The sequence below is a fragment of the Plectropomus leopardus genome, chromosome 17 (genome assembly GCF_026936395.1).
Source record: "Plectropomus leopardus strain MGB_pleo_1.0 chromosome 17, ASM2693639v1, whole genome shotgun sequence".
Classification (NCBI taxonomy): Eukaryota; Metazoa; Chordata; class Actinopteri; order Perciformes; family Serranidae; genus Plectropomus; species Plectropomus leopardus.
The window spans coordinates 12,381,945-12,408,817 of record NC_142192.1 but is presented as its reverse complement, the minus strand read 5'-3'; the positions used below and the strand labels follow the sequence as shown (position 1 = coordinate 12,408,817).

Genomic DNA, 26,873 nt, shown 5'->3' with positions numbered 1-26,873 from the left:
GATGGGAAGGAGCAGCATCGGCGCCGCAGGAGAGAGATAGAGAGGGGAGACAGACTGTGGAGGAGAAGACGCAAAGCTTCATCTCTGTCTGGAGATGAAAGATACTTTAATCTTACACTGAACAGACGGATTTCACTCGGTGCCGGCATGTATTTTGGTACGTAAACGACGCGTTTTAACCTCAAAAGAGTTTTTTGTTGTTTGTGATAACGCAGCGGAGTCACTTGTTGCTATGTTGAGATGGATGTGAGCTTTGTGAAGTCAGTCACCTGCACAGAGGAAGAGAGGCAGCGACAGTGCAGCTTATAATGTACATATTTTAGGATTAAAAGCCAACATATGTTTGTTTCAGTTCAGAGCGTTTTTATTGCGCTTGACTCTCGAATAATGAACAAATATCAATAGCATATGGTAGAATTTTTCAATAGGATAGCCTACAAATCGGCTACAATATCAGAAAAGCTCACAGAAACAATCTCCTTTATTTGAGTTATTATAGTATAGACTGTACATGCATGCCTGTACTGTCGTATGCCTATACGAATTGCTTATAGGGTTATAAACTATAGAAGAAACACTGTACAAGGACAAAGGAAAACAAGTTACATGCAAGTTCTTGAAATAACATTTAGTGTTGACGATCTGCATTTTTAGACTTCCTGATCAAGTGTCAAGTGTTTTGGGTGTTTCTTGTACCATAAATTCTTTAATTTCTCACCAAAGCAAACGAGCGCGGAAAGGTGGGAGGGCGTTATGGGAGCTGCAGCACCTCCTGCTGGTTAAAGTGGAAAAGTGTAAATGTAATGTTACATTTTTTAAAAAGTAATCTTAAGTAAATATGATTGGAACCGTTATTGGAGGAGAGGTGCACTAGAGGGTGTAGCGATGCCAAGTGTGCAAGTGTGACCATGTTTGTCACACCCCACAAAAAAAGTTATTTTTAAAATCATTATTTGTTCGTGGATCATTGTCCTTTGCATGTCGCAATATGAAGTCTGAAGACTGAGTCAACAGAATCGTTGATATATTTTGAGCAATAAACAAGAAGAATAGTCACATCCAGCTAAATTAAACTTTTAAATCAATTCAAGAATTAACATCAACGTTCAAACAAACGAATAAAAAATACCACCAGCAATAAAAAACACTACCATCAACAAAAACTCCAAACAAGCAACCACCGCCAACAACAACAACAACAACAACAACAACAACAACAACAACAACAAAAACAAACGATTCTACTTCCGTATTATCTATTGCACTATGGTGATAGCCGACTGTATTGTATGCATCACTGTGATGAGAAATAAAAACGCGCATTATTACGCACAGAAAACACGCTCGCGTTGGCCATGACATCGTCAGCATGTTTAGAAGTGAATTCCACTTTAAAAGACTCGTCATCTGTTGTTGGAAGTATAATAGGCCAGATGAATTTAATTGTAAAACTGTGATGAAAGCAGACAACAGTACATTTTGTTTGAGGAAATATCTCCACACCTTAAGCCAAACTTCCCTGCTTTTAGAAGTTAGAGAGTTTGATCGGCCATGATGGTATAACCTTTAAAAGAGAAATAAATCATGATGAGGTTCTCTTTCTGGTCACACTCCTACTCCAACTGTGCCACACGTCCGCCAGACGAGTTTGACCATGCCAATGAAATTACCAAAAGTGCTTTTGGCACGCCCCACAACAGGGCGCACCTGATATGGCATCTGCGCTGATCCGCTGGGTTCACGGAGATCTCGGTGTCCTCTTGTGCACACACAGAAGCAACTAACAGACTATGGACTTGGGGAGGTAGGAGATAAAAACAAACGGTGTGTGCAGAGAAAGTACTGACAGCTGCTGGCTCTGAGGACAGACAGAGGGGACATCTATCTGAAACATGAAAAAACGTAAAACGCAGCAGAGTGCCAATTGAGCGAGTTTTTCCTGTATTTTCAGCTTTGCAGTTTTGTCCAATCTTGGTTTACATATCTTCGAGGATATTGTTCATAATGTTGTGGGCTATCATTTGCGCGCAAATTCTTCTATTATAAACACCGTGTTATGCATGTACATGTAAGCTATCGTGTGCACATATCCTGGGAAGCCCCCACCCCACACACTCTTTCTGCTGAAAACAAATACTCATGTAAAGGCAGATACAGCATGAGGAAGTACGTACACACCACTTGTTAAAGGCAATCAGACTAATGTCAGAGCGGATGGGTGTGTTGTGATTTTGATTATGATGATTACACATGCGGGCTGGTCCTGAATCAAACTGTAATCAAGCTCAGAGGACACAGAACTAGAAAACAAGCTGCCATAATCAGGGACTCAGCAGCACAACACAGACGCTTATCACACAGCACTTTGAGTAATGGCCCTATTGAACAAGGAATGTGTGTGTGTGAGTTTCATTTTGATATAACATTGTGTGTGTGTGTGTGTGTGTGTGTGTGTGTGAGAGAGAGAGAGAGTGTGTGTGTGATCCAGCTGTAGTTTGACACCTGTGAAGATGATTTGATTAACCTTCAGTGTCCCCTTTGTTTGTTTGTGTGTGTGTGTGTGTGTGTGTGTATGTGGTGTGTTTAAGCACATTTGGCCTCATGAGTAGACCTGCAACCTGATGAATTGCCACTAAGTATTATAAGCAGTCAAAATGTATGTTACATGATCTGATTATTGTTACAGTGAAACAGATACTATATGAATAGAAAACTTAGGTACAAGTAGCCTCAGACTTATGCTTTACTTATGCTTTAGTACAGTGCAGTTTCACGTTTTACTTCAGTGTCAATCACCAAGGCACTCAGTGTTGTGGCACATGTAATCATATAAGGCGCGGATCTTTAGCAGGGGTTTCACAATCCTTAGGGGGTCCTCCGAGTTACTGCAGGGCGGCCACCAAATTATTGTTTGTTAATTTAACCCTTTAAAAATTGAGCAGATTGGCTTGATTTCTTTCAAAAACATGGGAAGAAGGCAATGAGCCAGGAAAGAAGAAATAACCTAAAAATTAGGTAGAAATTAATAAAAAGCACAAGAAAATGACCTGAAAACTTGTATTAAAAAAGTAATAAATAAATAAATGAGTAAAAAAAAAAACACAGAAATGATCTGGAAAAAATGCTTGAAAAAATTCTAATAATTTTGGTAACATTATTTTAAATATGCAAATATCATAATTATAACTAAAATTTTTGCCAAGAATTTTTATTTTTTTCCCTGGACATTTTTCCTAGCTTTTATAAAATAATTTTGTAAATCTACTAATCCCTTGCAATTTTTGGAACATTTCTTACTAAGTCGCTTGTTGCCTTTTTCCCATGGTATTTTAAAAAAAGAAATTGCCTGAAAGCAGCCTATGTAAAGGGACGTTGCTCATTACATCCTCATTACGCACATTAACATCACTCTAGCATATCATAAGCAAAGATAAATCAGCCTATTCTTAAAAAAACATTTAGTTTACAGTATACAAGAGACCCTGACGCACCGTCCCCTTGGGAACCACCGGCAAAAGTGCAGACGGTGAAGCTAATGCAACTAACTGCGCTGTAACTGCTGCTGACTGAACAGCCACTGGCAAAGAGAAGACTCAAAATATTTAAAGGGAATATCTTAAGTGAAAACCATTTTTATATAATATATGTAGAAGGAGGTCCCTACTCTGGGTCACTTTAAACTAAGGGGTCCTTGTTCTGAAAAGTGATGATGACTGCTGATATAAGGTATAATTCTCAGTGAAATGTAATCTCACTAGTTACTTCAATTTGTTCCTTTTTGAACACTTTAAATAGAGTAGGAATAATAATACAGATAGGCCTTTTCATTGTTGTTTATCTCCCATCACAGCTGTGTTTTCAGCAGTGTGGATGCGTGGGTGTTTCACATTTACAAGATAAAATATGTGATCTTATTTCAGTAACTGCTAATATGGGTGTGTGACAATGAAATAAGACAGATGTGCACTCAAATCAAACTTTTTTTTTAAAAAAAAACAAACCATTGTTTCCATTTAGGAAAAAAAACACTGACATTTAACAATATTTATGTAAATGTGCCTGTGTTAGCTCTGCTTCCACTACTAAAAACTGACAAATGAGTTAACACCATCAAACATAGTAAAGTTGCAATGAAAATGAGAAAGGAAAACTGATGGAAATGCATCACAACATTGTATTCTGATAACCTTAACCCTGTGATACCTAAGAAAAGTGACTTGATTTCTTTCAAAACATGGGAAGAGGGTCACAGGTGACTTACTAACAAGAAATAACCCAAAAATAGCAAGCAAGAAATTAGTAAAAAAGATACAAGAAAATATGATTTGAAAAAAAAGAAAAGTAAACCCTCAAGAAATCCTAAAAAATGTTTTTTTTTTCTGTAACATAAATTTAAATATATAATTAGGATAATAATAAATAGAGGGTTTTTTTTGTTCATTTTTAAAAACAGGTTTTTGATAATATCTAATAATCGTGCCCGGCTTATTTTCATATCATTTCCTTGTCACCTTTTACTAATTTTTTTTTTGCAGTTTGTGGGTCCATTTCTTGCCAAGTTCTGGTTGTTAAAGAAACAAGCATAAAAGTTTCAGAGCACGAAAACTTTGAGCACAGAATGTCTTAATCTACTTCTCTGATGTGTTTTCATCATCACATCTAAAAGGAACCCCCTTTACGCTTCCATATGTTAATCTGTCTACCTGTCTCCCCCCCTGCCATGCTGTCTCCTTTCCAGGTAGCGTGTGTCACAGTGCTCTGCCGCCGCTGGCCCGTCCCACGCTGGGCAGGACCCTGCCCTCCCCAGACCCGAAGCCCCTCCTCCCCTTCCACCTGCTGCCTGGATTCACAGACGTGAGTACTGTCACTCATTGTAGCTGTCGTAGCAACCCCGCTCTCACCAACTGTGCCTTTAAAAAAAAATCAGCCCCCTAAATCGCTCCCTTTATTACGCTGATTTCTGCTGTGTGGAGGAGTTTGTTTCAGGGAACAGTCTGCCTGCGTGGAGTTATTTTTCAATACACAGATGCAAGAGTGAGCTGCCTACACCTTTCCAAATATATCACCTCTGATGCAGAGAGCTGTGACATTTCCACACAACCCGGGGGGTGGAGCTGATTCCTTGATATTCCTCACACAGCTTTTCTTCAAGCTGTCTGCCCCGCTGTTTGTGAAGGGTGAAGGAGAGAAACAAAGCCAAGTCCGAGCCCCGAGGAGAGCTGATGTGTGTCGAGCAGGGTCGAGGGCTGACGTCTGGTTTACAGGGTTGATCGTGCTGTACGTCTCAGTATACTCCTGGCTGTATGAAATCATTTTTGTGGCTTCAGTCAATTTGGTATATAGCTGCGATGACTTTGCTGACTGACGATACAAAACAGTTTCTAACACCTCTATTTGTTTTGAGCACCAAGAAAACATGATGTGTTTTTTTGTCCTCACACTTTCGCTAATATCAAACCTATTACAAAACCTAAACTTGAGATGACTCATAAGCCCATCACAGAGTCTGGCCAGATACCCACTCTGAAACAAAATTGACAATTTTCTTTTTTGTTCCTCCGTCCTCTTTACTTTGGTCTCGACTCCAAACTGTGATTTGCTCTTAGAAGTTAAGAAGAGAGATATAGAGAGACACGCTGAGGATTTAAAAGACAGCAAGGATCGAGTCTCTCTCTCCCTCTCTCTGTCCCTCTCTCAAATTAAAATTAAAATTTAAATTAAGATAGCTTTATTATCATGAACAAAAGCATGTTCATGCCAAAGCAACTAAACTAAACTAAACTAAAAAAAATTTTTACACATAAACATTCAGTCATTAGATACCTATATATTGAATTTACAGGTCCATCTATCTCTATGTATCTTTATTTATCTATCTGTCTGTCTGTCTATCTACATTGTAAAATCTGACAAGTTTACTTAAAATTTAGTTGTATTTACTTAATATTGTAAAGTTTTTTCAACTTAAAAATGACAAGTTTACTTAAAACAATCATTTTAAGTTATCAGCTTCAGCAAACCAAGTTTACCGTGCCATGTATCTGTATTCTGCTGTTTGCAAACTAGTCCATCATATTTGTATTTTCTTAAACATGTTAACAAAACAGAACTTGCAGATCTCTTAACTTCATCATTGTCAAAATCGTCTTTTTCATGATCAAGTTCAGTCAGATTAACTCGGCTCAGTGACGTTGCTAACACTTAGAAAGAACAAGGTAATTTCACTCTTCATTTTTAAATTCAACTTCACAAAATTAAGAAAATAGAGCTGAATTTTAAGTAAACCTAACACTTAGATATAAAGTAAACATAGATTAGGAATTATAGTTATATTTACTTTCCTTGATTAAGGCAAATGATTTCCAAGATTATTTAAATATATTAATTTAAGCTCAGTCATAAAGAAGGTAAAGTCAGAGTAATAAATGAAAAGGCAGTGTGAGCTGTGAGGAGATGAACTCCAGCTGTTATGTGTTGTTGCTGTGTGTCTCTCTCTCCCTCTCTTTCTCTCTAGCGTCTCCCTCTTTGCCAAAAAGCTATCCTGCCACCTGAGGAGGTCTTGGTCCCCTCCTCTCCACATCCCCCTCTCTCATCCTCTCACCAGCCTTCTCATCCATCCCTTCCACTTTCCTGGGTTGCTCTTGCTCCATCACCCTCTTCACTTCAGCTCTCTTCTCTTGTATTTTCCACTTTGTCTCCTGCTGTCATCTTCCCCATCCTTCACCCTCTTGTGTGCTCTTTCCTGCTTTCAGAGTTTTCAACGCCTCATCACTCCATCACTTTCTTTTTTCTCCTCCTCCTTTGATATAAAAATGTAAATGTTACCAATTTTTGATCAAACTTTTAACAAGTTTCCTTTTTTTCTGTTGTTTTCCTCATGATGGATTACTGTCCTACTCAAGCAAAAAAATAATCTTTCGCACTTATTACTTACCACAGGTTGAAAAATGTCTTCAAAAATCTAATATGACCCTCTCCCTGCTGAGTCACATCCCCTCTCAACTATTGACAACTCTCTTCTCTTTCATTTTATTCCATTTTCAGCACCTCTCCCACTCTGCAGTTTCAGGAACATTGTCAGCCCTGTAGAAAGTCGCCGACCTTTACAGTGCTCCGTGTAATTTGGGGGATTTATGGCTTTTAACACAGTGCCGTTGAAAAATGGAGCACTGGCTAAATGGCTGAAATAAAATGCAACATGCACATAGACAGCTCATTTGCCACCTTTAGGGCTGCAATTATAGGTGGGAACTCTATCAATATTGATTGTTTCAATATCGTGATATAAGACAAGATATCGTTTAGATTTTAGATATCATAATGAATTTAAAGGCTGCATCACAGTAAAGTCATGCAATTTTCTGACTTTACTAGACTGCTCTAGCAGTTCTATTATTTTTCTTTACTAACTTAGTCATTACATCCACATTACAGATGATTATTTGTCAAAAATCTTTGTGAAAGTATCAAATTCCAGTAACATAAAAATATGGATATCGAGGTATTAGGTAAAAGATATTGTGATATTTGATTTTCTTCATATTGCCCAGCCCTGGTTGTAACTATTATTTTTGTTATCAATTAATGTACTGACTATTTTTTTAAATAAACTTTTCATCTGGAAAAAAAAATACAAAAAAATTTGTATTAGAAAATACATTTATTTCCCAGAGTCAGTTATAACTCATTCAAAGACTTGTTTTATCTAACCAAAAATCTAAAACTGCAAAATTTAGTTTACTATCATATAGGACTAAGTAAAGCAGTAAATTCCCACAATGGATTTAGTAAATCATTTTTGCTGAAAAAAACTTATTTGAATAATTGATTATCAAAATAGTTTCTGATTAATTGTGTGTGGATAGATTATTCAGTTCAGAAAAAAGAACTGGCATGCCCCACTCAAATGTCTTTAAAGCAGTGCAGTGGACTCGAGTCACATAACTTGGACTCGAATCAGACTGGAATCATTAATTGGATGACTTTAGACGAAATCAAAGGACGCTTGCAACTTGACTTGGACACACCAGTGACTTGTGACTTTACTTGGACTCAAGCCTTTTGACTTGAAAAATACCTTGCCCTGCCTTGATGCCTTTCCCTTAGCCCAAAGCTTTTAACATATGTTATTTAAAAGCGGTGCTATGTATCAGTTCATTTCCTGAATCAAGGATTAACTCTATTTCGAGCACTTAATTCTAAAGATTTACTTAGTTTTAAACCAATTCAACATAATCCAATCGAGCTGCAGGAGAGAACCATGAAGTAATAACATTACGCAGCTGAGTGCAAGTTGGAAAAAATTACACCAAACAAAATTTGGTTTACAGACAAAAACTCTGCATGTTTGTAAAAATTACAAAGATGAAACATCTTCCAACTTTCTTGTTTTAACAAATACATACGAATTTTTAAAAGACTCCACTTGACGAAATCAAAAGCCCGAAGATTAAAAAGTGTTATTTAAAAATTGTGCCACAACTCAATTAATTTCCCATCATTTGCTGAATACTAAAGTTAAAGCTCTTCTTTATCAGCAAGTCAACACTTATTATTTTGTTCAAAAGTGTGGTCATCAAAAAACTGAACAGCAGTATGCAAAACTCGCGGGTAGAAAATTACAGACAGAGATGCAACGTCCAACAAACATGTTTTAAAAAATAAGTACACATTTTGATGATTGAATTATTTATGTAATAGATTAGTAATCTGTTGTTTAATTGACATTCAATTGATGAAGAGCACATCATGACTCATGCAGGACTTGAAACTCAAAGTTTAGGATATGGAATTTAACTTGAGACATGCTGGTCTTGACTTAGGATATGAGTGCACAGACTTGTAACTTACTTCTTCCTTGCAAAACAACTTCGTTCCATCTCTGCTTTAGAGTATAATGAGTGCTGACCTCAAAATCACAAAAATAGCAAATGAAGTTGTCAGCTCTCACAAATAAGTATGCAACACTTTTAATACTGCGCAACAGCAACATCGTGGAAAGCCGAGGACTGAAACGTGTCAGTTTCCTTCTGTCGCTGTGCATCATTAAAAGTATTTTGTGAGTGCTGACGACTTCATTAGCTCACCATTTAAACGTTTAAATTGTTTCAGCTCCACTGCGTTCATTAAATAAGCAGCACCTTTGAGGATAACATATTGTCCAGTTGCTTCATTTTGACTTAAACATTGTTTCACAGAAAGCTATTGTAGCACTAAAAATGAAAAACAGAGAGAAACATCATAGAGTTTTATTGCCAGTATATTTTTCTGCAAACTGGATAACTGAGCGTAGTTTAAAAGGAATCCTCTTCCTCCTCTGATATGAACCTGTGGGCAGTAAGTGTAATGATATAAGTGTATTAAGTGGGCACACAGCTGAACTCTAGCTGCCTGCCTTTTCTCCTGGAGTGTTTTCATGTGTGGGTTTTTGTGTGTATTTTCTTGTGACTGTAGATGCTGTGTGTGTCGGCCTCTGTACAGTGCTGCAAAGGAGTTTGTTTGGTGCCCACATGTGGGTTGTCGTGGTTACAGGGTTGCATGCATTTGTGTTTGTGTGTGTGTGTGTGTTGATGTTTGTCGAGAGCCAGGGATCCAAACTGGGACTCCATCGGCTCGTTTGGCTTTTAGTTCGACATAAATGGAAACAAAAAAGTGCTTTTGTTTCCAAGCAAATCTAAATGACAAAGAACCAAAAGCAGCAGCTCATTCATCATCACCAACCCACTTTTTCAGGCGCTTGACGTCATGCGTGCACATGTAGCTGTCGCGCTCGTGCACGATGTAAATCCAGGAACATTCATCATTATAAATGCTGAGCCTCTTGACTGAGCTCCAGGTAAAAGTCTGCTTTACTTCACTTGGCCATATGTTTCAGCAATAACTCCATGAAGCTGAGTAGGTCTGACACACCACCACCGCTGTGTGTGAGGGACTGAGGGAGAATGTACTGATTAATACTGAAGTTATGAGGTGGATGTCTTTATTTACTGTAACATCCACTGAATTTACTTTGCTTTGCATTTGTTGCTTTTAAAGGGATAGCACTTATCCATCATCAGTGTATTACATGCATAGATGGCGGTAAGCACGCCCCCAGTTTGAAGAAGCCGCGAGAGTGCTGAACAGAGGCTAACTGATGTACTGCTAGGGACGGGGTGGCAGCAAAGCATATTTCAACAACCCAAAAAAGTCCCACCTAAATAGACAGTATAAGGGTATTCTATATTGAGAGTATTTGAATCATTTTACCTTGTCTTTTAATAGTCTGTTCCAATGGGGAAGCCGTTGACAGCTTCAGTTCCCTAATTTAGTTTTCTTCAAAGCCACCATATGCCATTGACAGAAATAGTAATTTTGGCTTGCTGAACACAGGAGCTGCTGGTCTATTTTCCCACTGGACAAAAACCACCAAGATCTGGCTTTTTGTATTTAATGGAAAAGGTTATAATTGGTTATTCACACCCGGTACAAATTGCCCCACAGCACTTACAGGTATTTATTGGCTTCTGCTCCAATCAGCAAGGATGGAAATATGACATTCAGGTGGACACATTAATTTTAGCCCTTTTGCCTGCAAGATGCAATGATGCATCAATAAAATACTGTCCGTCTCCATCCAAGCAGTGCTGAAACATTGTTCAAATTGGTTGGCACCAAGTTTGAAAATGAAACTGAATAAGTAGGCTGAGAGACATAAAAAAGCAACAACCACCATGACATTTTCATTGGCCTCCATGCTGCTTTTTACTGTTTACTGACCTGTTTTCCAGCCCCTGTGATATTGAATGTAACACACCAGCGAAAAAAAAAAAACCCAGGATGGTGTACTTGTCTACACATGGCTTTGGTCTACTGGCAATGAAAAAGCAGCCTATCAACTAGTTTTTAACATGTTTTCCCACTCTTAAAAGAACCTACATACACATGCCAGTTTTGGTGGAAAAGGGCACTAGTTTGTATTATTGTGTGACTTAAGTGAATGAAAACTAACCTATTTAAACACCAAAAGTCACAAAACATGATAAACAAAATAATTAATTGATGCAGACCAGCATCATCTGTGTTCAGCTAAATGCTAAATCACTGTCTTTCTCAACAGAGTCCAGCTTTGACAGTCAGAAATCTCTATCTGACAGTGTGGTAAAGTTAAAAATATATAAGATATATTATACACTTAAACTGATATTGATTTTTAAGTGGGCCTTTTTTTAGGTTGCTAAAATATGTTTTGCCGCTGCTCCCATCAACATTTGTACATTACTTATCTACTGTGTCGCACTTCAGCCCGCTTTTTTTAAAATAGGGATGTGCCGACTGACATCTACTGTATGTAATACACTGTCTGTGGATAAGTACCTCAGATAACCCCACTTCAGATCTGAACTATCACTTTCAGTCACAATAGGAAGGGAAGGACAGAGGTAAAAGAGAAGGAGACAAGCAGATTGGATTCAGCAGGTGATGTAGTGTGTGTGTGTGTGTGTGTGTCTGCAGAAGAAAGAAAAAAGAGGTGATGAGTAAGAAGGGCGAAGTGACTTTGCCACAGGTGCTAGTCCACCTCAGAGTGAGGAGTGGGAGTGAAGGGTAAGAGAGTGAGTCCACTGGGAGGCAGCAAGGTGACTTTGATCAGACAGAGACGAAAGGGAGAGAGTTCAGAGGGGAGCAGATGGAGGGGTGAAGTGAGGAATGTGTGATGGAAGGTCAGCTGGTGATACAGGAGCCTTAGTGGCTGCCGAGGAGGGAGAGAGACAGACTTTCGCCGATGCTAACATGTTCAGTCTCATCCAGAGAAACATGAAACTTTGCTCTCATAAATGTTTATGTGGCCATGCTGTTATTCATGTGCTATGTCATGCACTCTTTGTATGTTTTCATGTCAGATGTCTCATTAAGGATTTCTTAAGTTTTATGATTTCATGATATTTAAATGGGACACAACTATATTTGCTTTTATATGTGTCTGCTTGAGTTTCGCATAAATAAACAGCCGCAGGGATACGGAGAGAGAGATAAGAGACCAATGACTGCAGAGATGCATTCCAGTTCAGCCGCCTAGAGTGATGATCAAAGAAAATGAGTGCGCACACACACACACACACACACACACACACACACACACACACACACACACACACACACACACACACACACACACACACACACACACACACACACACACACACACACAGACACACATTCTGTTGCGGTTTTTTAACATTTGAAGAGCAAAGAATTCATCTCTGGCTCTAAGAAAATCTCCAGAGCAGTGCCACAGTATAGCAGTATAGTAATCATGGCTGACCCACAACAAAATATACATTTTTTTTTACGTCACAGCCAGCCAGATTTCCATAAAGCCTCCCTGGTTGTGGCTGGTTATATAGCTCTCCACATTTCATCACAGGTAATAGGTTTGTTTTGCTCCACAAAGGCCAGTTGGGTTTTATGTGCTCATTAAAGCTACCAGTAGGTAAAGTTCAGAGGTGCACAACACTGCGTGGTCAGATACTGGTACAGTTGTGTACAAAGATGCCCACACACATGCAAAAACAGGGGGATATTACCTGTTTCTTGCACAGTAACCTAGGGATATGTCCATCATTTTCTCACTAGTTAGTTGATTTTTGTGTGGTCATGTTGCAGCACATGATACACACTCACATAAAAACTCTGTAATTTTGTTTCTCCTGTTTGGTAAAATTGAATGACACCTTGCAAGGAATGTTTATAAACCCCAACTCCATTTCTAGATTTCTGTGTGGAAAGACCATCTTCTCGGAAAAGGACTGGGTGAGGCTTTCAGCATGAAGCGCTCACCCCCCTGTAGGTTTGAAAGGGGGCTGTAAAATGTTTATAGTTTGCTCCATTATGGAAGCGGAGGCTGTGGTCAGGTGGGATTCAGGGTGGTCACACTGGGCTCACACAGTTATATGTTTTCGTGTGGAAAATAAAATCATCACAACCTTCACAGGAGCTTTTCAGATGTGTCTTGCTGCAGGAGCCACCTCTTCATTGTCCAGCAGTGGCCATGTACTGCTACTCAGTTATGCTGCATTTTGTTTCATTAAAAAATGTCTTTTTCTTCTGTTTATGTACCCTAAAATGTCTGACACTGACTATACTGACTTGCATCTGTGCAAAGTTTGTTACTTGAGATGTGTTTTCACGGTTTTCTATTGAAGGGGGTGATGTCTGTACGTTTCCTGAAAATCTGAGATTCAAACACTGGGCAAACTAGATTAGCTATGTAACTAACAAGAAAGCCAATCACTGACTAATACAGGAAACACTAGCCCGTTTTCATCCAAACTTTGGCATGAGAGGCGGTGGATGGGTCCAACAAACCCTGGACTTTCATGCAGGAGAATGGTGTTTGCTTCCCATCTGTATATGTGTTTGTTGACATCCCAACATTGGTTGCCATGCGCTGTTGTTGCCTAAACACAACAAGGTGCAATGTAACTCCAGCAGGTGATTGTGTTGACATCCCGGTAACACATAAAAGATGCTTTATTCTAAATTAAGTTATGATTTTACAAGCTTGACATGTTCTGGAGTCACTTGCGGTCCATTCAGGATGGAGCAATGACCAACTTTTGGACCACGAACCACCAATTAGGAACCACTGCTTTAAATTTTGTCTTAAGAGAGACTTAAGGAACTGTAGGAACATCAGTTTCGGCAATTAGTGAGCTAGGATAAGTAGTTCTGACCAATGGAAGAACAGAAAACAAATGCGTGCAAGCTCAACAGAAAATTTAGATGAATTTTAAAAAAGAAAAAAGGGGTGTTTGGAACATGTCAAAAGAGTGTATTGACAGATTTAGTAAACATTTTGATACTTTTTTCTGCCATAAAAACATGTTACTTTGAATAAACGGAGCTGCTGTGAATTCAAGCGAAGTCCAAGCTGACCACAGCCGCCGTTCTGCATGATGGAGCAATCCTTTGACTGCCACCTTTCAAACAGTCGGGGGTTGAGTGTTTCATAGTCACTTTAAACCTGTTGGGGTTAGTCAAGGTTTAGCCTCAGTGCAGGACATGCCATTTACACACTCTGGTGTGTTCATGCATGACTGAATGCCAGACAAGCTACTCCCCCATTCAGCTCCGTCTCACAGCCTCCACCTCTAACCTGAGATATTAAAAATCTGTGTTTTGATGAGATATTTTGAGTACATTAGCTGGAAGACTGCATGTCATTAACACCTCAGGTGATTACTTTCACTACCTACTCAGTTTTGCCTTTCACAACCCTAAACAAGTCATGACCTTAATGTTACACTTCTCCTTTGTTGCAGATGGATCACGTCCACAAAGCTCTGATTGGCCCAGGCTTCAGCATAATATCTCCGCTGAAGAGGAAGCATAGCTCTTGCAGTGTCTGTCGACTGAGGTTCAACTCGGAGGTGGGCGTTGTCCTGTGGGAAACACACACACTTTGGGCTGTTTTTCTCTCAGGGTGCTTTTCTCAAACACGCCCTTAAGATGACAGTTAAACGACTTGGCCCTTGGGTTAGACCTGCCCAGTTTTATAACTGGGTGATGTGTGCACGCCTTTCATGTTTGGCCTTTGTAGAGGATTGATTTTTTTTATTGTGCTAAATACAGAATGATTCATAAACAAGCACTATTATGTGCTGAACTATGATGCAATGTAACCACTTTGTTTTCCATATCACATTACAAACTTTTATTTACCTCTATTCCACCAGTGTTAGTCTATATATTAAAACCAGAGGTGTGGACTGGAGTCACAACCTCAGTGACTTTAGACTGAATTTAACTAAATCAAAAATTACTTGTAATTCGACTTGCACTTTAGCACCAGTGACTTGTGACGTCGCTCGGATTTGAATCTTTTGGCTTGAAAATGCTTGATACCTTCCCTGAAGCCCAAAGATGAAAAAGTGATGTTAAACATGTCTTACCAATCAGTTACTTTAAGTTACCTAAACTAAAATTAAAGCTATTAATACCCAGCAAGTCAACACTTAATTCTGTCTGAGACTTAGCCCGAATTGTTTTATGAATAGCCCTACACCTAAATATGTACAGTATTTATACATTTTTACAGTATTATATTTACAGTATGTTTCAAAAATTAAAAAGGGCTTAATAATAATAATAAATGAAGGGGAAAAAGGTTTTAACGGCTGACAACATCCAGTCAAGTTGCAAGTAGGAATCATGAAGAACCAATGTCATGCTACTGAGCACCATTTGGAAAAAATGATACCTAAGTGGTTTGAGACTCAAAACTCAATGTTTAGGACCTAGGACTTTACTTTAGACTAGTCAGTCTTGACTTGGTTATTGACTCATGACATACCTGTTTTGACTTGGTTATTGACTCATGACATACCTGTTTTGACGTGGTTATTTACTCAGGACTTGCCTGAATGGAGGAGTTGACTTGAGACATACCTGTCTTGACTTGGGAGTTGACTCAGGATTTGCATGTTCTGACTTGGGAGATGACTTGGGACTTGCATCACTAAAATTGCAACTTGACCCTGCCATTGCCTGTCTTGACTTGGGAGTTGATTCAGGACTTGCATGTTTTAACCTGCAACTTGACTCAGGACCTGAGTACAAAGACTTGAGATTTACTTGTGTATTGCAAAACAACGACCTGGTCTCTCCTCTTATTAAAACATCTGTCAATCTATGAGTGTGTGACAGCAGCTTCTACGACTTAATGCTGAAGCTACTTTCCCATTTCAGTCATGTACTGTAGCTTAAAATAAAAACATTGTCAGGTTCACATGATTTAATAATTTTATGCAATTAGTTCACACCTTCTTGTTTGCTGTTGTGTGCACAGGTTCAGGCGTCCTCCCATTACTGTGGCACCAAACACGCAAAAAGGCTGAAAGCGATGGACGCCCCTGATTCAAAGATCAGGACCTTTGAACCGGTCGCCAAGGAAACCACTTCGCAAATCCTCTCGTCACCCTGCTCACAGCCCTCCAGCTCTGACACAACATCAGGAGGTGTGTGTCTCTTCGGGCATGCATGCCTCCCCTGTGTATGTGCGTGTGCGTGTGTGGAGACATCAAATGTATGACAGCTTTAGATGTATGAATGTACGGCTCAAACCTTCTTTTCCCAGTCACGACTTTAACTCTTTGATGTGATAAACCTCCTGCTGCTTTGGGTTTCACAACGACGAGATTAAAGGTTGAGCATTATCCTGCGCTCCTTCTACATATCTCCATTTACTGACCTCTGCAGTGGCCTCCTTAGATCAAAAACACATTCAAAATGTTTCCAATATGATCCGTGTACAGTGTGTGTGTGAGTACAAGTGTGCTTGGAAATGTGTCAACATTAAGCGTGAAGGTGTGTCAAAGCATCGACCGCTCTCCATCACCTCTGTATGTGTGTGTGCCCATCCTGATGTGTTACTTTTGCATGTGTGTGGGCGTTATGGAATGAAAATAATACATTTTGCTGCAAGCTAAAAAGCAAAAAAGAATTGTACTTGACATCACCCATGTGAGAGTATGTTTGAAGGGTGAGAGAATGAGTGATCATTTCCAGTTTGGAGTTAGTTTCAGAGAAGTGGATGAGACGGCAGGAGAGCTCTCTGAAGATTACTTCAGCAAACAGCCTCACCGGCCTCTAAGAGCAGGGAATCAATGGTAACAAACAGACACCCACTCAGCCAGGCAGAGCTAATCATTGTTATTAGCAAAGAGCGAATCCTTAAATCAGCACGCGTTCCTCCGGGGAACCTCTACAAGTCAGTTTCACAAAAGATAATAGAGCCAAATCATCTCTTTGCAAAACTGTGAGTTTAAGTGCTGGGAGGCCAATCCTTGGGGAAATCATTGATTATTAGTGCGATTAGAGAGGCTGATAGAGCTCATAATCACCTGTAGCCTGGTGAGTTTTTATCTCTGCCTCTGAGCATGACATGAAATTAGTGCCTCGTATTGTAGGAGTTCAGGAATTTGTAAAAAAAAATCTTTAAGTTTTTCTCATATGACTTTCTCAGTCTCTGTCTCTCTTGCTTGCCCGTTGTTTCTGCTTTTTTTTTTTTTTTAACATATTGTTGTTTCTCAGAGATCACTAGTTTCATCACGGTATGATGTTATATCGATTCTTTGGACAACAATTACAGCTTTTGCGGTGAAGGAATTTCCCCTGCTGTGATTAAGTGTGCCTCAATAGCTTGACATGTGGTATTACTGCCCTGTGTTGTTTTTTTCACAAATTATTTTTTCCCTATAGTGTTTTTCAAAATAATGCTTTTTAAATGACAATGAAGACCGTTTTAAACCAAATTAAATACTTGTTCATCATTAAATGCAGAACATAGAAGGGCAATGAGGTGCAATACGAGGTGCAGTGCGTTTTTATCAGCTGAGATGCTTTGGTTGCATCTTTGTCCTATATACCACTCTACAGAATATCTGTGGAAGTAAAAATGCTGGCACAAGGTAGATTATTTGCTCTGGATGAAGGGAAGACTGATGCAAGTAGTAAGAGAGGATGGACCCACCGGGCTGTGAGGGTTCAGTATTAGCCCTTTGAAACCTGAGCAAATTGGCATGATTTCTTTCATTACCATGAGAAGAAGGCAATGAGCAATGAAAGAAGAAATGACCCCAAAATGACCCCCAAATTAGTAAAAAAGTACAAGATAATTACCTGAAAAAATAGTTTAAAAAAACTAAAAAAGAGAGGACATGACTTGGAATCATTTTATAGCATAATTTTAAGTATGTAATTATGATAATTATAATTATGATTTCTAACAGCTTTTTTCTTTTTTCCCTTGACATTTTTCCCTAGCCTTTAAAAAAATAATTTTCTAAATCTACTAATTTCTTGCAGTTTGTGAAACATTTATTGTCCAGTTGCTCATTGCCTTTTCCCCATGTTTTTTTAAAGAAATCGCACCAATGTGCTCAGGGTTCAGTGGTTTAAATACTTGTGAAAGGTGTCTAAAAGCAGCACAAGAAAAATTATGTTGTTGTTATTCAGCAATCTGATGGATGGTCTTTGTGGTATTTGTCCTGGCCTTCATCCACTGTGATTGGACAGCTGGGTAAAAGACAGTGACAAGCAGCTGCAGCGTTCTACCCAAATTTGAAAAGTTTTGAGCTCTCTGCGACTAGGAAAAAACAGCAAAGTGCAGCTGGTTGCTTGCTATCCCCTGCAGGTGGTTTATCAGTAACACTGTATTGCATTAGTTATTGAGACAACCCTAGTAATGGTATGATATTTGCTGATATCACAAAATTTGGCCATGATATGATTGATTTCAATGCAGGAGTCTTTGATCGATATTAGACGATATTATGCCTATTTTGGTTACAGAGAAAGCTGCCAGGCCTTTCTTTTTTGCTTTTGGCCGTAAAAGAAAAAAGAAAAAAAACAACAACACATGAATAACTGCAAATACTATAAATACAACTTTTTAGGTGTAGTAAAATTGATTTAAAATGGACTCCATTAACATACCTAAACCATAGCTGAACAACAACAAAATTTAACAAGTGTCTAAAATTCAGCTCTATACTCAGTGTCAGTTAGAGTTGTTTTTGGTCACCCATTACTAGCTTAAGCACTCTTACATTACATATATTCCTCTTCCAAGGAGTCTGCCATGTTGTTCTATCATAGTTTTTCTACACATGTGACACATGGGAGAAGATTCATTTGGTTGCAGCCTCACCGCTATATGCTGCTAAATCTCACACACTAGACCTTAAAGTCATCACATTTCCCGACAGAACGGCTCGGTTTAATTTGAGCCTGTATGCACCTTTTTTCAGCCTAACACTGTTGAAACAGGGCAGCTAATGTTGCGATATAGAGAGCAACAAGTTTGTGGAGTGAGGTGCCTTGCCGGGTTCAATGTGTTTCTTGAGTATTTTATCTTGTAATGTCATTGTTTACATATGGTGTGTGCTCTGTCTGTTGACCTGCCTTTTCTCCAAAATACAAAATATTTCCACACTGCTGATTCATTCCTGAGAGGGGAGTAAATATTCTGGTCTTTTTCTTGGCTGCTTGCTGTTATCTGCCTGGCGCTGTTTGATGGTGACACAGACATGCCATGGAAATTTCAAAATAAAGGCAAATCTTAAAGATGGTAATCTGGGTCGATGTTTTCACTTTGCATCAATGATATTGGATTGTTGATCATTGAATCAATACATAGATCCAGATCAATGGTTACACCCCTACTACCTACGCAGCGTAATTAACATCTTTCTTCGTTCATTTCAGAATCGTCAGCACCAGACCCTACCTCAGAGGCGGCACCACCAAGCAGCGCCCCCCCTGATACTGTGAATGCACCCTCTGACTCCTCCCTGTCACCCAGCCAGAGGACACCGGAGAAAGAGACCCAAAGAGACAGAGAGGTGGAGGTGGTTCCAGAAGAGGAAACAGAAGAAGAGAAAGCTATACGTCTTCTCTACTGCTCCCTCTGCAAGGTGGCTGTCAACTCCGCCTCCCAGCTGCAGGCCCACAACAGTGGTGAGAACCTGTAGACACTGCTGTGGTCAAGCCTGCTTGGGTTGTTTGATGCTCTGTTGATGTGACTTTGCTGTGTATCTGCTCAGGCACTAAACACAAGACGATGCTTGAGGCAAGGAGTGGTGATGGAGCCATCAAGTCCTTTCCAAGGACAGGGGTCAAGGCCAAGATGGTCCCGCCGTCTGAGTCGTCAACAGGACTCCAGAACAAAACTTTCCACTGTGAGATCTGCGATGTGCATGTCAACTCTGAGACTCAACTCAAACAGGTCAGTTTATGAAAATGTAAAAAGCTCATACTAGTTGGTTGTTATTATTGGTTGAACATGTTTTGCATTGATATTCCTAGATTATCTTGTTAGTTGGACATTAAAAATCTTTATTTTGGTCAGTTCATTTATCTTTAATTTTTCAAAAACTCAACCTGTGTGTGATGTGCACTGTTATATTTAGGTATACTACCATTCTCTATATTAGTAGGCATGTTTAATGGTCTCCCTAAAGAAAAAAGACTTTGTTTGTTATGTAACTTCAGTTAAATTACAGACATAATCAATTTCATGTGCTCATTATGAAATGATTTAAGGACCGCATTTGTGATAGATATTTTTGTAAAGCTTAGGATAGAAGACAAAAGTTATTTTCACTGCAATGTTACATTTAAAAAGTGGTGTTCTTGTCTGACAAATGTTTCACTACTGCAACAGTGGTGGACGAAGTATACAAATTGTTCACTTGAGTTAACCCTTTTAATGCAAAAGTTTAAAATTCCTCCTTTATTATCAAAATCCCACATTCAAAAGCCTACTTAAGTAAAAGTAAAGTATTATTAACAAAACATGCTAATGTAATGTCCCCTGTGATTAATATATTTTTATACATAACTATACAACTATAGATATATAAAAATAGTATTCTACTGATGTTGCTGGTGGGTCTGGGCAGATTGATCCCAAAATATTGATCTTACAGATGCTATGTTTTCATTTTGAAGATAGATAGCATCAATAGGATCAATACAAAAACAAAAGGGATAGTTTCTCACTTCTGTGTTGTACTCAACTATATTTAAAGAGTAGAGCTGTCTGTGTAAACAACGCTCTGTTGCCGTGAACACATCGAATGTGGGCACCATTTTCTTCTCCACTGCTGTTGTAGTTTGTGCACTCCAACAACATATGCATTGTGCACATGCAGCGCATCACCGCACGCACACTAGTTTAATCCAAAACATGATTGCAATGATGGCTGAATAAAAGAGGAAAACAACATGAGAAAGAGAACTTGAGGCTGCAACAGAAAAGAAGAGAGAGGGAGGAAAATGTTTCAGCATCCAGATTCTCAACACAGAGACACAGAGTTGACTGGCATAGATTTTCAGCGAGGCTCAGGCAAAGAATATCCAGGTAGTAGTTAAATTTATAATTGAGTTGAATCATTTCTTCTTATTGCTTGCTATTTCCTTTGATCTCATGATTTTGAAAGAAATCGACAAGAAGTTCACAAAAGCACGCACATCCACATGACAAAAAACCTAGGTGCTGGGCAAGAGATATTACAAGAGAAGTCTGCACTCTAGATTATGCTCCCATAAATATTTAATGCAATTACCACAGAGGTGACGTTTTGAGCTACAGGTTCTTTATCAGACAAGGAAACAATGCAGGCACAGACCATCAAATACTACTACACATGATCACCTGACAGATCACAGACAGGTCACCTGGTACCTAGTAGGCTCCCATTCATAAATGCAGAATGTAAAGACAAAAACATTCATAGATATCCACTTAACACAATGTGAATTGAACATGTGATGACAAAAAAAGAAGGAGGGTGAAAGTGCAATAATATATCCCTTATATAAATAAATATACAAAAATACATATATACACATAGCCCTAGTATACAGTATGATGTAGTTCCCACAGCTAAACAACAAGAAAATCACAAGAACAACTAAGTGAGTAACACTCATTTCAGATAAAAACCTAGCGTATGGTACCTAGAGGCAATCAGAATGACTTTGATTTGACTTTTTTGATTTGCTCTTATGCCAAAGGTTTGAATGCTTATGAAAACATCTTGACACAGCAATTTCAATCAAGTTTTCAAAGCGTTAATCTTTTAAACTGTGTTGCAATTTAAAAGCCTAGTATATATGTGTAGTATTACATTGAAACACTCAGTTAGACAAATATGTTTTTTGTGTGTCTTAAATGCAAATACTCTCGCTAACTGTCTGCAGCTTCGTTGTTTCGTTGAGTGAACACTGGCTGGATGACTTGAGACACCTGCTTGTCACACTTCTTTTTGATTAGTTTTCCTTCTGAATGTAAAGCTACGAAAAGGTCAACTATCACACAGATTTGCCACTCACACAGTGGAGCCAGTCAAAGGCATCAGCAGAGTCATCATCACTTCATGTAACACAGAAAGGTGCTTCAAGACTGGTGTTTTTTATTCCAAATTACAGTGTGAACATCTCACACCTGTCGCTGCAGGTGAATTCAAATCACAGATCCCTGAAGATGATGAGAACAAAGCTACTAAGCCTGTTTTAGTGAGCCTCTGAATACGACGATAGCATCTCTGTTCGTGATCTGAATGCACAGCGCTGGTCTGACTGTTAAAAAGTTAACTTTGACCAGGTGCTCATAAATATTTAGCAGTTCACTGCTGATTGTGTGGCCGTAGCCATCTGTTTGTGCTTGTCAGTCAAATCACAAATATTTCCAAACCCGCCCTCTCATGAATATTTCAAATCTCAAAGTCAGAGCCAACAAAATATCAACACGCTGCATGAATCGTCAAAATAGGAACTTTGATGAGGCGTCCTTTAATTTCCTCTTCCCTCATGATTCATTTCCAAACAAAGGCGACTGCTTTCTTTCTCCGTCTGCTCCGTCTTTATGCTGCTGCCTGCGTCTATTAGGTGTTTATCTGTCTGTTTCCCTCCTCTGCTCCAGCACATCAGCAGTAGGAGACACAAAGATAGAGCGGCAGGTAAACCAGCCAAGCCGAAGTTCAGCCCATACACTCCAACCCAGCGTCACCAGAGTTTCCAAGCAGTGAGTACTTTGCTATTGCCTCATTTACTCTTACCCCTCATCATTGTGTTTGTGTACAAAAGTTGAGTCCAAAGAGCAAAGATACTCAACTCGCTTTGCTTGGGGACCACTTTTGCAAAATGACAGGAAGCAAGGGGCCAGTAACATCAGCCCCACACATGTTTGTACGATATGGACATTGCTAGGATTGAAGGACGGTTGTAGGATTTTAGGACATTTTTAGGATTTTAGGACATTTATAGATTTTAGGAGTTTTCAAGGATTTTAGAATGTTTTCTCGGATTTAAAGACCTTTATGATTTCAGGACATTTCTAGAATTTTAGGACATCTCTGGGATTTTAGCATGTTTATAGGATTTTGGGACATTTCTAGGATTTTAGGACATTGTTAATTCTAGGACATTTGTAATTTTAGGACTTTTCTAGGAATCCAGGATGTTATGGGGATTTTAGAGCATTAGGAACTTAGCTAGGACCTCTGTTGGGGGGTGCAGGGGATCCTCCACCGGCACTTTTTTAATAAACAAGTTCTATTTTGATGCTGTTTTATGCACTCTGGCACCTTATGTATAGTAAACGTAAAAAAAAAAAAAATCCTTGTGTGAATCAATTCATTTTTATTGTGAATTACAAAATGATTGGGGGTCCACCAAGCATCCTATAGAAGCCAAGACTTGGACAAGACAAGACACTGCCCTAGAGCCTCTTCCAGGAAGCTTCACTCCCTGCTTCCAATGAGACATATCGTCAGCGATGTGGGTTAAAGAATCTTATGTTTGCATTGTTGTATGAGAGAGGAACAAAAGGGCAGATTACGTTAGAAAGAGGAGCAGATTCATGATAAGATTGTTTGGCAGTAAGTGGGACAACTTGTACTTGTATGGCCAAGAAGCTGCTAAGACTTTATCTCCTCATCCGTCTCTGGTTTCCCATTTAAACTGCTCAATTTCCTTTTGGGAAGAAAAAAAAACCTTGATTGCAGTTTGTTTGTCTGTGTTTTCCCTTCTCAGATTCGTCTCGCTCTACGGAAGAACCAAGACCTGACCAAACCTCTTGCCTCCTGTCTCCTACAGCGTCAACTCTCTGTTGCCGCTGCTGCTGCTATGGCAACACTGCCCCCTTTCCCTCTCCGCCCTGCTTCAAACTCGAGTCCCGCCCTATTTCAGAGTCAGCCCCTCCCTCAGGCCCTGCTGCACCCGGCCCCTGGACCCATCTGTTCCACACACACGCAGGTTCTGTTTTCACCCTACTGACCCCGTCGACGTCTCAATCGGCTCTGAACTACGGCTAAAAGCAGACCTGAGACCTGGACAAGATGTGATATCAGACAGTGCTTACAAACAACAGATACAGTGGGTGTCATGGACCAGGATTTATTTGTTGAGCCCAAATCCATGAAGCAGATTGTGATAGATGAAGTACAAAGCAGCAAATGAGCAAAAGCAGAATATTTTCTGATGTGTGTGTGTTTTGCTGTGTGTGTGTGTGTGTGAATGTATGTGTGCATGCGCAGATACAGCCATCATAGAACTTTTGCTGCAGTTTACTGCACTAATGCTTCATTCCCTCAGTAATTAACTGATTTAATAGATGCTGATAATCTATATAACAATAAAAAAAACTCCCCCTTAAAGGGACAGTTTCTCCAAAATTAAAAAATACATATTCATCCTCTTACGTGTAGTGCCATTTATCAATTTAGATTTTTTTGGTGTGTGTTGCAGAATGTATGAGATATGGCCAAAGAGCTGTCTGCCTTTTCTCAAATATAATGGAACGAGATGGCATTCAGCATTTGTTGTTCAAAGCGCCCAAAAAATATATTTTAAAAAGTCAACAGCGATATCTCTTTCCAAAAATCATGACCCAGTTACTCAAGATAATTCACAGACCTTATTGTGAGCAGTTTCCTGGAGGAACTATTTTCTCTCTACTGATTATGCTGCCAACTGTATCCCTGTGCAGAAGGAAGAGTGCATCTACTCACGGATGGAACCGTGCTTGTGACAGCCGGAGATGTAAACATTAATATTGTCCTCTTGGTTGAGCAGTTTAATGTGAGCTGTGATACTGCTGGTGAGTGTTGAAGAAAATTGTTCCTACAAGAAACTGCTCACAGCAAGGTCTTTGGATCATCTTGAGTAACCAGGTCATGATTTCTGGAAAGAGACATTGCTGTTAAGTTTTTCATTTTTTTTTTTTTTTAATTTGAGTTTTGAGCACAACAAGCTTGGTGCCATCCATCGCCATTATATTCAAAAGAAGGCAGACAACTCTTTGGCCGATATCTCCCTACACTTGGCAACTCCCAACAAAACAATCTAGATTGATAAAAAGCATGACAGGTAAAAGGAAGAATATTTCTATCTGATTTTGGGGTGAACTGTCCCTTTAAACAGCTTAATTCAGCATACACACAAAAAAAAGATGCATTATGATGGACTTCCATGATGACTATAACTGCGTGTGTTTTGGTGTGCAGATATGCATATATAAGTATGACTGCAAATCAGAGCATGCTTGACTGAAGACGTTTAATATTTTACAATAAACAATAGCTGTGGATACTCATTTTTGAGTCCAGAAAATTATTACCAATTCATTGCTCCATTTTATTCAATTCATCAGCACAATATCCTTTAAATTTAATATAGTGTCCATACATCTTTTTTTTAAAGATGTATAAAATAAGACGTATCTGCTGCAGCAAGCATGCATGTCAGTTGTTTCAGCTCTTTGCGTACGTGTTCACCCAGCCGCTGCCAGAAACGTAGACACGCATCACCTCTGCCCAAACCCATAACTCTCCGCATTCAGACACTGACCTAAGCCTGTTTCATCCTCCGCTGCTACTTAGCAGCACACAAAAACAATCTTTTCTTGGTCTGTGCTCAGGTATTTCTCTAAGAAAACAAAAAAAAAGACACATCCATTGCCTTCACTTGGCTTTAGAAGACTTTGAAGACTTTTTTCCAACAATTTATTACTTAAGAGTACAGATAAACCTTTGCTCCCTCCCCTCTACATCCCATCCAGCTTCATTCTCTGAGATAAATCAAAGCAGGAATGTTCTGTCCGTCTTTATTGTCTCTCTTTGAGATGATGTTTACTACACTGCAGCCTCAAGCAATGTGCAGCCCATTCTGGTAAGCTTAAAAGAAGTTAATTGTGGAAGAGGAATGACGAGTGTGTGTACAGGCACCGATGGTTTACTGTGGGTCAGACTGTGTCTTGTTTTTTGACTTGCGTGAAAAAAGACACCGCTGAAAAAAACAGTTTTACTGACTATATTTGTACGATGGCTGATGAGATTTCTAATGTTTTGTGAATTATGGTTATTTAAACTATCTCAGAGGTCAAAGTCTTAACTCGGTCCATTAGGTCAAGGCCTGTGTGAATGCTGTGTTTTCAACTTTCCATGACCTCTCAGACTATCTTCTCGTTTTGGTCTTTCATCGGCCAACTGACACCAAACTGGATTAATTAGTTAGATATTTTTTGCTTCTGCCTCCCGTCGCAGCTCCAAAGTAAATAATTCTACAGTCCAATTCAGAGAATTATCTTCCAATCAATCACCGTCTCCCCAATTCTCCCAGTTGTCACAGCAGTCATTATCATTATTATTATTAATTGTCTGGGGTGGTGATTGTGAACATCTGTGTGTGGAAGGCTCAATTCTCCACGGGCTGTCAGGATCCAGACCTCCTCTGGCCCCTTAACTCCCTGGCTCATTCTCCCGCCAGCCTTCACTGCCTTTTCTCCTCCACTTTTTGTCATCTTTCTTTCGTTATCTCACAATACGTTTACAGCTACTCTCTCCACGGCCTCTCTGTCTCACACTCCTCCAGCGAATTCGTGGCAGGGGCACGCGCGCATACACAACATGTGTCAGCAACACAAAAGCCTGACTTGGCTTCCAGGGAATTTTTCATTCTCTGCTAACTGGAGGGAGTACAAAGGTATAAAGAAGGCCTTTGCATGCCATGTGAGGGCAGTTCACATAGAAAAAGACTATAATAAGCTCTTGGCGTGAGGATGCAGCATTTTGGCTTCTGCATGTTGCACAAATCATAAAACAAAGTCATGGATCAGTTTTCGGAGACTACGACTAAAAGAAATGAGGGGTGGAAAAAATATATTTCGTGAAACAATCCAAAACTTTCTTTACACAGTGCTTAAAATGTCTGCATGCAAATAAGCTCTGTATAAATTAAGTTTATTGAGTCAGTTGAAATAAATACAGGGGGACATTTTTGAAGCTATAAATTATGTTATCTAGCTGGCCCAAGAATATTATACAAATATG

General features: G+C 39.3%; 1 protein-coding gene across 2 annotated transcripts; it reads left to right on the top strand.

The window, feature by feature from the left end:
- On the top strand, positions 1 to 25,138 carry LOC121957526 (zinc finger protein 385D-like). Of its 2 annotated transcripts, none has more exons than XM_042506144.2 (8): positions 1 to 157; positions 4,739 to 4,854; positions 14,301 to 14,408; positions 15,827 to 15,995; positions 19,246 to 19,497; positions 19,584 to 19,765; positions 22,466 to 22,567; positions 23,578 to 25,138. In XM_042506144.2, exons 1-8 carry the CDS (start codon positions 148 to 150, stop codon positions 23,818 to 23,820), a joined length of 1,182 nt encoding a protein of 393 aa, XP_042362078.2. In that variant the 5' UTR covers positions 1 to 147; the 3' UTR covers positions 23,821 to 25,138. The 2 variants fall into 2 exon arrangements, with proteins under 2 accessions (XP_042362078.2, XP_087946567.1); XM_088090441.1 differs by lacking the exon at positions 1 to 157 and adding an exon at positions 1,671 to 1,804.
- The last annotated feature ends 1,735 nt before the right edge of the window (positions 25,139 to 26,873 follow it).